Genomic DNA, 17,555 nt, shown 5'->3' with positions numbered 1-17,555 from the left:
AACTCTACTAATAGAGAGAAGGACAAAATTGCCTTCACATTTGGAATAGAATGAGAGCAGAGTTACTGAATTGAAGTTCTTTTATTTTTAATTACTGAATAATACGCCAAGTTCTCTTAGCTTGCTGCATATGCTATATATAGACACACACGACTATACCCAAAGAAGATCAAGACAGCAACTAATTAATTTTCCTTTTCAGTCTCAACTACTTTCTAACTTTCCTTTCTGCTACGTTCTTATTATATCTCACGTGTGTGAATTGTTGCTTCCCATCCATATTTCATAACATTTAATTTACCTCACAAGTATCGTTTTTATTATTAAATAAAAAATACAAAAAATACTGTACACACAAAATTAGTAGGGTAAGAGAGGCAACATCAATCTTTAAATCTAATTAATTGATGTAGGGTAGAAATGATAGTTGATATTGTACTAAAACATTATAAATTAAACAAAACACATATTATAGATAGAGCGAGAAACATGGCAGAGGAGAAGGTGTTCAGGTCCAATGAAGTGTTCGCCGGCGATGTGTCTTCTTGCAATAAGTTATTGAAAGGCCTAAAAACAACTGTGGCATTGGCATTGTGGTTGGGACCTATTCACTTCAATGGTGCCTTCTCCCTCTTCTCACTTTTTTTCCTCCCTCTCTCAAAGGCACTCTTGTGAGTTTCCATCTCTCTCGTCTTCTTTTCACTCTCACATATACATTGTCTTAAAACAAAATCTTACATGAAAATACGAATATGGTTTTGGGTTTTTTAATGTGTACAAATAATAAAATATAAAAATAAAAGCTTAATTATCCTTTGATCTTTTCAACTTAGGCATCTTAGAGAGGACTATTATTAGTATGTTCACCCCTTTTCAATAGTAAGAAATTAATTTGTCAAATTTTGATAGATAAGTTTATTATTTTTAAATTAAGGGCTATTTTATTCTTCAATTTGTATGAATATAATAAGGCCGTGTTTATTTTTGAGAATAAGATAATATACTGAAAATAAGATATAAATGACAAAGACATTTATATTCTATTTGATGATAAAGTAAATCAAATTGTAAAAATTTAATTTATTTTTATTTTTCTATTCAAAAAATTTAAGATGAAAAAATTAATAATAAAAAATATAATTATAAAATTAACAATAATAATGAAAGAAAAAATAAAAAATAAGTTATATTTCTTATTAGTATTTATGTGTTTTTCTTATTAGAATAAACATAAAATACATTAATTTAGTGTCTCTAAATACAATGTTTCTATTCATCCAATTTAATTCTTTGTCACAGTCTCATTTTTATAAACAAATGCAACAAGAGAGTTTCAAAGAAAGAGGCAAACAAATTAATTTCCAAATATTTTAGAAGGCTATTTTCATGTGGCTATATTTTCAAAGAGTGATTTAATTCCTTTTTTTTCTTTATTTCTGTTACTAACTATTAATATTTTTTCTAAAAAAATAACATTAAGAAAAAAAATCTTTTACATTGTATAACAGGAGATTTGCTTTGCTGTTTGTGTTTGTGGTGATTCCTACCAATGAAAAGAGTAAATTTGGTCGAACATTGTCCAGGTTAGTGGTTACCTTGTTGGATTTCTATTTTTGTTTATGGAATATTTTTTATCCCGTTATTAAAGAAAATTTTATTCTCTAAGCTGTTTGATGATTTGATGAACTAGAAGGGATTAAGAGAGAAAAATAAGTTCTTTTCATTTTGAAAAGAATGAAAAATCCCTTCAACAAATATTTGTTGAATTATTATACCTTATATACTATGTATTCCTTGTGTACTGTACTCCCACTAAAAAATTACAACAAATAAACTTACATCTACTATTGGTAAAAAATAAATTAGTAACACTCTTCCGCAAGTTAGAATTGTATAAATCTAACCATTTTAACATAGAAACATCAGTAAGAAAAGGACCCAGTGGCAGAGTTTTGGTAAGAAAATCAGCAAGTTGGTCTTTGGAACGAACTAGCATAAGATGAATGAGACTAGACAAATATTTTTCACGAATAAAATTATAATCTACTTCAATATGTTTGGTTCTTTATGAAAGATGGAATTACTAGCGATCTGAATGGCTGACTGGTTGTCTAGAATAGAGTGATAGACTTTTGAAACGATAAACTAATAAAATCCATTAAGAAAGATAACCAACTAGCTTCACAAGTGGCAACAACAAGAGACCTATATTCAGCTTATACAGAGGACTTGGCAATGGTGGTGTGATTCTTACTCTTTCAGCTAACGAGAGAGTTTCTAAGTATGAAAACGGAACGACGAGTATCGGCACAAGTAGCCCAGTCAACATCAGCAAATCCAGTGAGATGCAGATTAGAAGTAAAGGAGAAGAATAGACCAATTGCAAGTCTGCTTTTTAAATATTGGAGTACGCAAAAAGGAGCCTGTAGGTGAGAAGTGGTTGCATAGTTCAAAAACTGGCTCAAACGTCCCACAGCATAAGAGATATCAGGTCTAGTATTTGTGAGGTAAAGGAGTCGATCGATGAGTTGTCTGTAAGTAATGTTGTCCGTTAAAATGGTACCTGATTCCTTCGAGAGTTTCTAACTATAATCAAATGGGGTGGAGAGAGACTTACAATCTAGATAACCAAAATCTTTGAGAAGGTCTATGACGTACTCTAGGCTGATAAATGTGAATTCTAGAGTTAGAGCGTGCTACTTCCATTCCCAAGAAGTACTTGAGATCACCAATATCTTTTATTTTGAATTTGTCATCCAAAATTTACTTGATGAAATTGATTTTACAAATGTCATTCCCGGTTAAAACCAAGTCATCAACATATACTAAAATGGCAGTGAACTTTTCAGATTGTTTCTTGATGAAGAGGGAATCATAAAAAAATTGCTTATAACCATATAGAGACTTTTGTAATTTACAAACCAAACCTGGCCAAACCGGGTGGTATCTTCATATAAATTTTCTTGTCCAAATCTCCATGAAGAAAAGCAGTATTGACCTCCAACTGTTTCTTTGCCGGTTGCTAATGCTAACATTACTCATAGAGTAATCATTTTGACAACTGGACTAAAAGTGTCACCATAATCCACTCCTTGTACTTGAGTGAATCCTTTTGCAACTAGCCTCATTTGTGCCTTTCTATGCTGCCATCGGGATTGAATTTTACCAAAAAAATCCATTTGCAACCCACAGCCTTCTTGCCTTTTGGGAGTTGAGTGAGACATCAAGTTATACTCTAATCTAGAACTATCAACTCAGCTTGTATTGCCTTTCTCCAACATTCATGTGTAGCTGCTTCCTCATAAGTACTAGGTTCTGGATTTGAGGTGATGGCCAGAGAAAGGGACTTATATTTTGGGGTTAGTTTATCATATGATAAGTATTGTGAGATAAGATATAAAGAGTTAGAGTTGATAAAGTTGCTAGAGTGAGTTGCGTGGGTTATCATACAATGGTAGTCCTTTAAATAAGCAAATGATTTTTTTACTCTTTCATATTTTCTAGTGATGCAGTCATGTGTGATGTTGTAGTTTTGTGATGCAGGTGCATTGTTATAGTGTGTGGTGTGGTAATGAGTGCAATGATGTGTGAGAAAATTGGTGAGTGAATTGAGCTTGAGAAATATTGATTTGAATATGTGAGTGTGGTATATGTGGGTGGTGGAAAATGATGTGTGGGTGGTGTATCATATTGAAAAAGATCAATGTATTGTGGAGTACGAGTGGGTAGCACAGGAATGTCAGTGTAGTGGAATATGAAAATGGAAAATGAGTTTCATAGAAAGTTACATGGCTAGATATAAAAATTTCTTTTGATTTTAAATTAATAAGTTGAAAACATTTTGTTCCTAATTTAAAACTGAAAAAAAGTTGTTTTCCCGGCTCTTGAGCCTAATTTTGTTCTTGAATTTGTTAATGTCGAAAAAATAAGCCTAGATTTTTTCTAGGGGGAAGAAAATAAGATTTTGATTGATATTGATCAGATTTGTGGTGTTCTTCGAAATTTAAGATCGAAGATTCGTGAGTTAACGGAGGATATTGGCATTGCTCTGGTTGTCAAAACCACTCCTGGAGGATTTGTTTACATGTCTGCCATTTTGAGAAATCAATGAATCACAAAGTAATAAAAATTCAGATCAAGAAAGAATCTTGCGAAATAGCCTCTCATCAAACTCTATTGGAAGAGTTTGAAGGAAGAGATAAGGAGAGAGAAAAGGAAATGTAGAAAGAAAAATTAGGAAAATGAAGAAAATGGCAAAATTGGCGACGATTGGATCTCAATTCACAATTTTTTTAATTTGATTCAAAGCTTGGTTGCTCTCCGCATTCACCACACTATAAAGAAAATCTTATGGCCTAAGTTGTTCAAGTTGTGATGATAATTTGATAAACCAAAAGAGATTAAGAGAGGAAAATAAGTTCTTCTCATTTTGAAAAGAATGAAAAAAATTTTTAAAAAATATTTTTTTATTACACGTTATATACTATGTACTCTTTATATACTGTACTCCCACTAAAAAAATTACAACAAATAAATCTACATCTATTATTGATAAAAAAAAAAATAAATTAAGTAACAGTTATAAAAGAAAAATAAAACACAAACCAGTTATTAACTAACCAAATATAAACCTTGTTTTTTGTTTCTATTTTTATTTTCTATTTTTCAGGTTTATATGCAAACATGCTTGCAGTTATTTTCCCGTGACACTTCATGTAGAGGATATAAAGGCCTTCAATCCTAATCGTGCTTATGGTTTGAACCAAACTACTCTTGATTAAATTTTAGATTATAAATACTATGCTTAATTACTTGATAGTATAACATTTTTATATACCTACAAAGTATATATTTCTTGTGTTCTTCGTTTCATTTAAAATTAAATTGTGAGGTGTTTCCGGGAGAAAAAGCTAAGGTTCATTCAAAATAGTGGGCGGATGCATAGAGTGTGGAATAACATAACATTTTATTTACATTCAAAAATAAATTTCTATTTTTAAAATATGTTCGTGACGATAAATTTATCAAAAAATACTTAATCACATTAAACTTATAATATATGAGCTCATGCTAATTAATTGTAGACTAGATTGAATTTTAATTATGATTAGGGGTGGAAACAGGCCAGGCCAGGCCAGGCTTTGCTCTTAACAGGCCTGGCCTGTTATACAGTTAATTGGCCTGAGCCTGGCCTGCAGCCTGTTACAGACTCTTTATAAAGTACTAGGCCTGGCCTGTTGTTCAACCTGGCCTGGCCTGAAGCCTGTTAAAAGGCCTGATAATTTTTTTTTTACAAAAATAAAAATATTATTTAAAAAATTATTTTTTAATAAAAATATTTATATGTAATATGTCATATATTTAATATTTATAAAAAAATTTAAACTTTTAATGTATTTAAAATATACAAAAGTATTTATAATAAAATATAATAAATTTAAAATATCTCATAATTTTATTAATAATAAATAATTATTTATATATTTAATTATATTTTAACAGGCCCAGGCAGGCCTGACAGGCCTATAAGGCTAATTAGTGAGCCTGAGCCTGGCCTATTAACGTATTAAGGCTTTTAAAAGAGCCTGGGCCTGTACCTGTTTTATAACAGGCCAGGCCAGGCCAGGCCAAACACAGGCCAGGCTGCAGGCCCCTGGCAGGCCGCTGGCCTTTTTCCACCCCTAATTATGATTAAGATTTTGTTATTCTATATTATTAAAATACATTATTATTTTTGTGAATGAAATCATTTTGTCATTTTATGGCCCTATATATTAATGTGCAGTTTTTGGTTATGAACCACATTCAATTTTGTCGAATGGCATTATTGCACTAACAAGCAGCACAGGTCTCATACCTCTTCCTAAGATAAAAGTTCTTGCAAGCAGTGTGGTAAGCTTTTTTTCTACTTGAGAATTTAATTATTTTTTTGTAATGATTATCATTAATAAGTATATAATTTTAAAATTTTATGTAGATATTTTATATACCATTTTTGAGACACATATGGACTTGGTTGGGTTTTACATCAGTGTCGAAGAAAAATTTTCTGTCGCTATTGGATTCTGGCTATAGTTGCATTCTTGTGCCTGGTGGATGGCGAGAAATCTCTCTCATGGAGTATAGTTCTGAGGTCCATTTAATTTCTTCCTTCATTTCTATATAATTATTCATATATCAAAAGTTATCATTAGTTTTTTAATCAAATTATTTTATTATTATTATTATTATGAATAAATTAATTAGAGAAAAAATTAATACCCCCTAAATATTTGTAAATATGACAAATATTTTAAAACCTTTAAAATGCAAATGGAATAAATATTATAAAACAAATGAAGTATTAATGTTTTCTATGTATGTGTTTGTATTTAAATTTATTGTGTTGCATTATCCTATTTCTAGTATTGGATAAGATGGACTGACGGAATCATTGAAGAAGATTTAATTACTATTTTCATTTATGATTTAATTATAAAAAGAAATTTTTGGTTCATATTAAAAAATTTATTTTGTATTTTATAGGTTATCTTTCTTAAGGAAAGAAGAGGATTTGTCCGCGTAGCAATGGAGAAGGGCAAACCTCTTGTTCCAGTTTTCTGCTTTGGGCAGGTAATTTCATGGGTCTATATTATTCCTTTTAATACTTCATGCTTTTCATTTTAACTAACCACAATTTCTCTTTTGATGCAATGGTGCTATATATAGTCAGATATCTATAATTGGTGGAAACCAAATTGGAAGTTGATTCTCAATTTTGCAAGGGCCATCAAATTCCCCGCAATATTTTTTTGGGGAATTTTCGGGTTTGTGTTTATTTTTTATGTCAATGTACCTCTTGGATAATTAGAATTTTGGATAGAAATGATTGAAGGTGGTGTATAAATAAAAAGGTGAAAAACTCACGTGCAGTTGTCTTTACGTAAAGTTAATAGTTAAGAACGGTTAGATGATTTGATAAATTTAACTAAATTATGATCTAATGATTCTTAATTATCACTTTACATAGACTGTGTATGTGAGTTTCTACCAAATATGGTTAGAATCCATGAATTTATCTAAAGAATTATTACAACAGTAATTAAGCTGTGTTTGTTTTCAGAGACAGGACAGAACATGATATTGAGATAGAGATAATAGGACGAAAACACTAAAAATGATTGTTTGTGTATTGTGTTTGGATACGATGTACAAGACACTAATGTAATGTTCAGTATTATGTTTGGATACACATGGATAACACTAAAATGTTATATGAAATTACTAAAATAATCATATGATTCCAAATTTTCTACATTAAATACAAACTAATTTAATAGAGAATGAGAGTACGTAAGCAGATGAAACTTGAAAAAATGTTTGAAGAGACAAAAAATTTTAATAAAAAAAATATAATAGTATTTATATTAAAATAAAAATTATAAATATATTTATTTTATTTTTAAATTTATTATTAATATGTAGGAATACATATGGTTAAGATTAACAAAAAAAATAGATCTGAGTTTGATTAATAAAAAATTTTGTTTAGGTTAATAAGTCAAATTAATTTTAAATAAAAAATTACTTTTAAAAAAGAATCCATTTTTACATAAAAAAATTTAATTTTTGCACATAAAAATCTATTTTTATTTAGAAGACCAATTTTTTTAATCTAAAAACTGATTTTTCTTTAAATTAATAAAATAAATTACAACTTATAAATTATTTTTTAGCATTTTAAAAGATCAATTTTATCTTTAATAATATTTATCTTTCAAAAGTTTCAAAACTAATTATAGGAAAAATAAGAAGGGATAATAGTGGAATAATAAAAAATATCTATAGACAAAAAAGAAAATAAAATTTATAAAAAAGTCCATGTCCACTCTTCTGAATCCCGTGTCCATCATTGTCCTTTATAAAAGAGTTGACACAAAAATATAAAAAACTGTCTCGAAGACAATGTGTTCTGTGTCTATGTCTCTGTTTCCAAACACATTTTAAATATGTACTGTCCATGTCTCTGTGTCCTGACTCTGAAAACAAACACTACCTTATAGATTATGACGGTTTTCAACCATTGCTAAACGGTTTAGTGACGCTTGGACTTAAATTGCTGCTAAACGATTTAGTTAATATTATATTGCATCTTTTGAGAAAATATTTTTTTTATAGAATATAATTAACCCAAGTAATTTTTCATTTTTGAGGCTGAGAAAATATAATTTTAGCACAAGTCCTCTTTTCTATTCAGGTCTCCAATACCATTCAAACGTCCAATGTATGTTGTGGTAGGTAAACCTATTGAGGTCAACAAAAATCCAGAACCAACCATGGAGGAGGTATGTACTATATATATACTCCTAATTTTAAATTTTATGTTAGTTTTAGAAAGAAAAGAAAAAGGTAATGCGTTACTCAAAGAACTGTATATATCTTCTTTTTCATACATTTTTTTTCTATATAATAGATATTTTGAGAAATTAAAACTTTTAGTCTTCCAACAATATTTTATTCTACTTGAACACTAACACTAGATGGAAAATAAATTTTAGGTTGGCAAAGTACATAGTCAGTTTATTGAAGCACTTGAAGATCTTTTTGAACGGTACAAAACTCAAGCTGGGTATCCAAACCTTTCGTTGAAAATTGTTTGATTACAAATAAGGCCATGCATGAATATGATCGTGTATGTGTATTCCTTATTTCATGTTTCTTAATGTAATAAATTTATCAGTTAAGTAGTTATCTTTGTTTTCCGTTTTGGGAATTCATCTCAATAATTATGTCATTCTCTATTATTGTAAAGTGTTCCTCGCTCTTTTTTTTTTTTTTTTATGGGAAGTGTTCCTCGCTCTTTATAATTAAGGAACACTACAATTACCAGATATAGTAACTCATATTGTGTCATCCAATAATATCATTCACATTCAGTTTTATACTTTGTTCATTCTTTGAATCTTCATTTTGTACTTTGGTTTCGTTCTTAATTAAGTAAGACCCTTTTGTTACGGATAAAAGTTGAATATATCTAAAGTATTAGAGTTAAGACTTTGGATTTATTTGGTGAACCTTCACAAAAAATTATTTTTAAGTAATTTTTTTTCAAAGATCTTATTAAAAAAATAAAAATAATTTTATTTTTAGATATCTTATATAAATATATTTTTTTTGTTTAGTAATTATGTTCAGGTAGAATAATATAAAAATATTTTTTTGTTTATTTATATTATCTTAGAACATTTTTTTGAAGTAAAAAAATATTTTAAAAAAGATATAAATTATAATTTTTTAAAAAAAATATAATACTTTTACTTTTATTATTAAAATTTTATCAAAACACACTAAAAAAAATTATTAAAAAAATATTTTTCTAACAACTTAATATTTGACACTCAAACAAGCACTTCATCAACAATATTATGACACCTATACAGTGAAAACTTGAGGGGAAATAATAATATAAAAATGAAATAATTAAATGGTAATCAGTGGCTAAAAGAAAGGGGTTGAATCTTGGTTTTCTTTTTTGCAGAATATTACTTTTACTTTTTTAATAAGACTTCGGGAGATATTTTCACTTTTGTCTCGTGACGAGTTGAGAGACATATTTTTTAATTTTGTCTCCTGAGTACCAGAAACAGAAAAAAGCAGAGAAGAAAAAATGACACCAGATATATCCTGATTCAGCTACTAGACGCAATGTAGCCTACATCCAGTCTCCATCACAATAATGATAAAATTTTACTATTTTTTTCAAGATTACAAACACCAATTCTTTCCTAGAATCTACCCAATCCTATCAAGGACAAATTCAAATTCTAACCCAATCCAAAAGAATTCCCACAAGATCATGACACAAAACAGAAAGATGTACAAAGCAAATCTGAGACATCTTATGGCTTTTTCTCTAATTTTGCTCACTGCTATTTTTCTCTCATTGGCTTTTTCTTACAAACCTCACCATGTTTGTCTTTTTTACCATGAGACTCAGACAGACAAAACTAAGAAAAAGAAATATTATATGAACAACATGAAGGAGAAGAACTCTAATAGCTTGGGTAGCTATGAGAGTGAACTCTGTGCTTTTTACTTACTCTCATTGTCTTAACCCTTGGCCATTCACCCTTAATATAGAGGGGTGAAGCTTCCAAAGTTGAAACTGGTTCAGCCTTCACAGTATCTTCTTCTCCAACATCAGAGTACCAGCGGCTTCAACAGAGAGGAGAAAGAGAGAGCGCCGAATCTGTTGCATGCATGTCACCAGATCCCTCTCATCCTTTTTCTTCTAACTTCTTCAATCTAGGCCATTGAATTTGACTTTGACCCCAAGTTTTGATTCTGATCGTTGATGTGGTTCTGACCCATGTAGGCTTCACGTTCTCCATGGTTACCTCTTTCATGCATGAGACCTTGAAGCTTTCTTATTTGATCTTCGGTGAAGCACAAATGATGAAATAAACTTTTTTATGTGCTTTGACCGAGAGAGTAGCTACGGTTTGTAGCCTTCTTTTCTTCACTTTGATTTGGCAAAAACTTTTTTGCCTTTCTTCAAAATCTTATCTCTGAACCTTCCATTTTCTTCTTTCTTTTTCTTAGATGAACACAAGATGTGACCGAAGAAAGAGAGAGGAGAGAAAAGAGAGAAACTTTCGATGGAAGCTTTTAATGAAATTAAATCAAATTGAATTCCAAGTTCCAATTACCAAGAGATGGAGTAACCGAAATATGCTTTGAGAACCTTGGGTTCCTTTCTTTGATTCATCAATTTTAGTTCATGGGCTTGTGATTTGGGCTTGTCTATTCTTCTTTAGTCTCAAGGTTCTGCCACTTTGTGAAATAAATTTTGCACAGGACTGAATTTATTTAATGATTAAGTTGGGCTTGTTTAACCTGGGCCACTATGAAAATTAAGTTGCTTTCCTGCACACTCACTAAATTCATCAAACAAACAATTGGAAACAATTTATTAAACACTTTTTAATAATGTTTGTTCATCATATTAATTTAATATAAGTTTTTCAAACTCAACAATCTCTCCCTTGATGACAAACATTATTAAAATTGAATTGAAAATATTAAGATAGAGTACTTCCCTTTGAAGATTCACAGATTTCTCTCCCATTCTTATGTTCAATAAACTCCCCCTTAATGTGTGCCTGATTAACCAAACATTTATAGAAGCATTGCCTGTATACATACTCCAAAAAGTTTTTAAAGGATGATTAAAATTTCAAAAATTGGAGCTTTTTAATACAGAGCCATTTTTCCACAAGTCAAAGCACACAGAACTATTTAAGAACAAGGGTTAATGACGCTCCATAAGCCAGACAGTCCGTATACATTTGAGCAAAAAATATTTTTGTCAAAACAATCAAAGCTCAAAACTGAAATCAATCCATTAAAATAGAGTGCTCAAAACAGAGCAAAATCAGAGCATTAATAAGAGCCAATAATAGGACAGTAAAAAATAGAGCATCAATAATAAAAACAGAACATCAATAGTGAAATAGAAAACTGTTTCAATTCAGTCCCTTTTCTCTCCCTTTTGTCATCAAGGAGGGACACCTACAAGTAAAATAGATCAAACAATGTAGTCCAAAATGATAAGTCATGCTTAACAGGGAAGTAGTGCCAAAGTTAAGTTAGTTACAGTCTTCCAACATAAACTAAAGTGCAATATATAAATGAAAATAGTTTCAAATTCAGAGAGAGCAAAATAAGGAGCAATCAGTATCAGCAGCAGAGAGCAAAAAAGGCATCAGAGGTCTCTTCATCAGATTCCAGAACATCATCTTCTTTCTCAGAAGAAGCCATGTCCTCATCAACTGAATCCAAATACTTTAAGAGCAAGTTTACCCGTTCATGAGATTTTAGCCAAGCCTTTTCATTTTGCAATGCAAGCTTTCTAGCTTTTTTGCTGAATTTCACCATTTGCTTGGACGTGGTAGCAAATTCCAAGAGAACATCTTTAACCATTCTAGAGAAGAGATATTTGTAGGAATCAGATGTTCTAGCAACAGAGGGAGATAGAAGACTTTCATCCTCACTTTCAGACACAACCGAAGCCTTAGTGTCTTTTGCCTTTTTACCTTTAGCTTGGTCCGGTATACCACCACCTTTGATTGTGGATACTTTGTTCTCCACAGGCTCATTAATTAAATCAACATTAAAATACTCAAACAAGCAAGTAAAAAACATACCATAGGACAAGGTACTCTTTTTATCACTTATTACACAATTTCACATATGACGAATCATAAGATAAGCAAAGGAGATTGGATTTGAATTTAAGATAGCATAGAGTATGAAAGTATTATAGACAGTTACTCTCTTGTATGACCCGCTCTGTGGTGTGATAACGTGAGTGATGATACGGTGCAGAAGAGCCCTAACAGGTCCTAGGGCTTTGTGTGTAGGAGTAGTACCATCCATAAAAGAGAAGTTTTCACATATACGAGCTAGAGCATCTTAATGGAAAATTCCAACATGATTATCCCACTTTCCAGACATATATGCCTTGACCCTTGTATCATCATACCCCAGGACAGCACTTAGGGTTTCAGTACTCAAGGTAAAATGTGTGTTTTTGACAAAAGAATGGATCTCGCCTTTATGAAGAATCATATTTGCATAAAATTCGCACACCAAGTTTGGGTAAACTGGTTTTCAAATTTTGAAAATAGGAGACCATTTCAAATCATGAAAGTTTGATTTAAAGTAAATTCCTTTCTCAGATAAGGCTTCAAGATCAACAACAAAAGATGCACAGAAATTGCGATTTGCGAGAACTTGAGTGTGAAACTCATAAGCCGCACAAGATATAAAACGATAGGGATCAAAATCAGAATGAGATTTACCATATTTCTGTTTGAAGTCCAGAGAATCAGGTTAGGGGACTCCCTTGTGTCATGAAAAACAGAGCATTTTGGTCCTCGATAAGGATGTTGAGAAAGAGCCGAATGGCCAGTGGGATGAGGAGTGGACCGGCGAGGAGGAATAAAAGAGTAAGAGGAGGGGCTTCCCCATCATGCATGGGTTTCTTACCTTTTGCTCTTTTATTATGGGAAGAGGTAGTCTTCTTACAAGCCGAAGAACTCTTTTGATGAATGACCCTCCTTACCATGGATTCTGATGAATGGGATGAACGAGAAGAAGAAGAATGGGAATGTATATGTATGTGAGTGTGTGACTGTGGTTGCTTGGGGAGAGACGGGTTTTTGGAAGAAAAGTATGCTCCGGTGCTTCTTCTAGTGGCTATCTTCTTTCTCATTTGAAGAAAAAATGGAAGAAGGAAAGATAGAGAATGACGAAGAGGAGAAGTGGTGGAGAGAGATTAGGAGTGAATAACCACCATTAATGCATAGTAGAAACTTTCTCTTTTAAAAACAAATGCAATTAATGAAACAGTTTTCAAAACAAATTTATTTAAATTTTAAAAACATGGTAACCGAAGAGACTAGTCATGAGTGAAAGGATATAACTGACATGACTAAGAATGGAATGAAGAGACTGCTCATGGAGATTTTAAAATTAAAAGAAATTTAAACGGTTCATTAATTAGAATATGGAAAATATTTTGGTGTATTATGAGAAAATGGACTTACAGTGTGTATTACAAATATGTGGACGTGTCAGATGTAGGGGTAACACGCAGGGGGCGTGGTGCCTTCAACACGCAGGGGGCGTGGAGGCTACGTGGCACGCTCTAATTGAGCCACGTAAGCAGCACGCAGGGGGCGTGCTGAGTCAGCACGCAGGGGGCGTGCTGACGTGGCGGAAGCTGGTTGGCCCGTTTGCTGCACCACGTGGGGGGCGTGTGCTGACGTGGCGGAAGCTGATTGGTCCAAGTGTGAACCACGTGGGGGCGTGGTAAGTTCACAGCTCTATATAAGGTAGAGCTCGATAGTGTTTTCCATACTGAGTGAGTGAGATTTGAGTGTGTTGTGAGGATTCTTTGATGTTGTAGTTGGTGCAATGGAGGACACCGCAAATTTGGTGGTGTATCGTAATGGTGAGATAATACGTAATACTCATGAGGGAGTGAGGTTTGTGTCACAAAATTCGTTTTCGTTTGTGGTTCCATGCACGATGACGTTAATGGAGCTGCAGAACGGGCTATGTCAGAGCATGGAAAATGGTACGTTAATGAGAGTGAGCAGAATTCTGTACCGAAATTCGGTTGTGGTTTTTGGTGGCCTAATACAGTTTGATACCATTCCGATCACGGATGAGGCGAGTATGCAGAATATGTTTGAAATTCACCGGCAGACTTATATGAGACACCCACAGATTGAGTTGTACGTTGAGTTTGAAGCTGAAGAGGCAGTAGCGGTCCAAAATGATATAGATGTAAATGATGATATAGCTGCAGTGTACGAAGGTATGAATAGTGACAGCGAAGAGGACTTCGAAGCCACTTATGAAGCCGGCGATGAAGATGAGGATGGTGATGTGGGAGTTAAGGCAGCAGTGGAGAATGTAGTGGTTCGTCCCTCGAGCAGTCAACCGATGGGCGTTCCACCTTTTATGTATGAGTTGGATCTCGACGCCATGCATGCCCCCGAGTTTCCGGAATATGCAAACAGAGGTACGTGTTGACTAAATACGAAGTTTTTGTTACTTTATACCTTGGAGTGTGCAATAAACGATGATTTCGGCTTTCTGTAGGTATTGCTGATCCTGAGGACGGAGAGTTCCGAATTGGAATGGAATACAGCTCTAGAAAGTCGGTCGTTGCAGCAATTAGAAGTTTCACTATATCTAGAGGAGTTGACTATGATGTGTTTGAGTCTGAGCCACAGACGTTCTATGCAAAATGCAAGATGTACGGGCGTGGATGTGACTGGCTTATCCGAGCCAGCTTGATACGGAGAAAAGGTTGTTGGGAGATACGCAGATACAACGGTAGGCACACGTGCACCATCGGAACGATTTCACAAGATCATTCCAAGTTGGACTCAGATACAGTTGCTGAGGCTATAAGGCCCTTGGTCGAGTCGGACCCGTCCATCAAGGTGAAATCTATAATTGCGGAAGTCCAGTCAAGGTTCAACTATACCATCAGTTATCGAAAGGCTTGGTTGGCAAAGCAGAAGTCAGTTGCGCTCGTTTTCGGTGATTGGGAGGAATCCTACCAAGCATTGCCGTGGTGGCTCTCGGTCATGGTGCAGAAGATTCCTGGTTCAGTTGTCCAAATAGAAACACGACCACTCTACAACGGGAACAAGGAGGCACAAGGTGTAAAAATACTTCATCGTGTATTTTGGAGTTTCAATCCATGCATTAGGGCATTCAGGCATTGCAAACCCCTGGTTCAGGTTGACGGCACACACCTATACGGAAAATACAAAGGTACACTTCTAGTCGCTGTTGCACAAGATGGGAACCAGAACATTGTGCCTATCGCCTTTGCCTTGGTGGAAGGTGAGACAGCTGATGCGTGGCACTTCTTCCTCAGGAATCTGCGAGAGTATGTTGTTAGAAAAGACGGTGTGGGTATGATCTCAGACCGGCATGAGTCAATACGGGCAGCAGTTAATCGTTCCGGTGGTGACTGGCAACCTCCAAGAGCATGGTGGATGTTTTGTATAAGACACATCGGCAGTAACTTCTTAAGGGCATTCAAAGTCCCTCACTTGCAGAAGCTTGTTGTCAATATAGGGTATTCAAGAACGGTGGAGGAGTACAATACCAACTATAAGAGGTTGGAAGAGCGAGGCGAGGCATATGCCAGGTGGTGCGATGCCATCGGACTCAGACATTGGGTATTGGCATTCGACGAGGGACATCGATGGGGCCATATGACAACAAACCTTGTGGAGTGTATTAACTCAGTGTTGAAGGGTGCCCGTAATCTACCTGTGTTGGCGCTGGTACGAGCAACATATTATAGGTTAAATGAACTCTTTACGCGGAAGAGTGCGGAGTCTCACGATAACATAATAATATTATAAATAATATAATAATATAATAATATTATAAATAATATTATAATCATATCATATAATAATATTATAAACAATATAATAATAAATATATATTATACTTTACGATAATAATTCATACTGTTATAATATATTATTATTTTTTATACATTTTACATATTTAATTTATTATAATATTTACTTACTAAATTCTTTAATAACAATACAGTATAATATAATTTAGTTACTAAATATATTATTATTATTATTATTATTATTATTATTATTATTTTATAGAAAAAATTTTTATATTCTTAAAATATTTAAAAATATACAGAATAATATTTTTAGCACCAAAATATATATGTATCATAAAAAAAATACATAAAAAATAAAATAATTTAATTTAAATACATCAAAAAAAATTTATTTACTTACATAAATGGGATGATCGAGATAGTTGATAATATGTTCTTCAGGGGCTAGATAATTACGTACCATTTTTTTTCTAATCCTCTAAACTAATACTCTTATTATTTCCACACATAAACTTAACTCACTACTATTCACTACTAGTTACTATACCCTCCTTACTAATACAACTAAACTCACTTCTTTCTCTCCTTCTCCCGTGTAACACTTCCCCTCTCTCACTTTCAGGTTTGATTTCCCCTTTTTCACTTTCAGCTTTGATTTTATGAAGGAAGAAGCCCCTCCTGCATGCATATATATATATACATGGACTGCTACCGCTGGTTCCCGGGGTGGGGGGCTGTCTCCTGCATGCAGACAGGACGCAACACGCCCCCCGCGTGGTTGCATTGGGACTCCGCGACGCTGACAGCGCTGACGTACCACGCCCCCGGCGTGATGAGTCACCACGCCCCTGACGTGCTGCCAGCTCAGCCACCACGCCCCCGGCGTGCTGCCACCTGGGCTATCCACCTCAGCCACCACGCCCCTGGCGTGCTGCCACCTGCCACTCCTGCTGCGCCACCACGCCCCCGGCGTGTTGAGGGTGAGCTCCACCCTCCGGTAATTTCCCTCCTTGGCCAATATTCTGCCAATTCACCATCTCTTCCTCCATACAAAAAATAATTTCCGAATTTAAACAATAAAAAATTTATGATTTATAATAATGAGCCCATATCATATGAACAAGATTTGTCTTACATAGACCCAAAAGGTGATTAATGCAAGTTTCAGCCCATTTCTCCATTTTACAAACTAGAAGTTTCTAGGCTTTGTACAAGTCTTCCTTTGAAGATTTCATCACTTGTCCAGTTTTGTCTCTGATGAGCAGATAATTCATATGCTTTTTGGCATTGTTTTTAGGTAGTTTTTAGTAGGATCTAGCTATATTTAGGGATGTTTTCATTAGTTTTTATGCTAAATTCATATTTCTGGACTTTACTATGAGTTTATGTATTTTTCTGTGATTTCAGGTAATTTCTGGCTAAAATTGAGGGACCTGAGCAAAACTCTGATAGAAGGCTGACAAAGGACTGCTGATGCTGTTGGATTCTGACCTCCCTGCACTCAAAATGGATTTTCTGGAGCTACATAACTCCAAATGGCGCATTCTCAACGGCGTTAAAAAGTAGACATCCAGAGCTTTCCAGAAATATATAATAGTTCATACTTTAT

The 17,555-nt window shown here is 33.5% G+C and overlaps 2 protein-coding genes across 3 annotated transcripts; both read left to right on the top strand.

The window, feature by feature from the left end:
- The first annotated feature begins 465 nt into the window (after positions 1–465).
- LOC112695119 (diacylglycerol O-acyltransferase 2D-like) lies at positions 466–8,921 on the top strand. 2 transcript variants are annotated; one of them, XM_025747364.2, is made up of 9 exons: positions 466–671; positions 1,509–1,583; positions 4,670–4,755; positions 5,786–5,892; positions 5,978–6,133; positions 6,526–6,612; positions 6,709–6,806; positions 8,237–8,324; positions 8,538–8,921. In XM_025747364.2, exons 1-9 carry the CDS (start codon positions 490–492, stop codon positions 8,637–8,639), a joined length of 981 nt encoding a protein of 326 aa, XP_025603149.1. In that variant the 5' UTR covers positions 466–489; the 3' UTR covers positions 8,640–8,921. The 2 variants fall into 2 exon arrangements, with proteins under 2 accessions (XP_025603149.1, XP_072093865.1); XM_072237764.1 differs by having other exon boundaries at positions 468–671; positions 8,278–8,324.
- A 5,038-nt stretch (positions 8,922–13,959) lies between these two features.
- LOC112805954 (uncharacterized) lies at positions 13,960–15,938 on the top strand. The gene is made up of 2 exons (XM_025848296.1): positions 13,960–14,572; positions 14,653–15,938. Exons 1-2 carry the CDS (start codon positions 13,960–13,962, stop codon positions 15,936–15,938), a joined length of 1,899 nt encoding a protein of 632 aa, XP_025704081.1.
- Positions 15,939–17,555: the final 1,617 nt, after the last annotated feature.

Source organism: Arachis hypogaea, chromosome 1, assembly GCF_003086295.3.
Source record: "Arachis hypogaea cultivar Tifrunner chromosome 1, arahy.Tifrunner.gnm2.J5K5, whole genome shotgun sequence".
Lineage (NCBI taxonomy): Eukaryota > Viridiplantae > Streptophyta > Magnoliopsida > Fabales > Fabaceae > Arachis > Arachis hypogaea.
The sequence above is the reverse complement of the archived record's forward strand: the minus strand, read 5'-3'. Positions and strand labels throughout refer to the sequence as shown.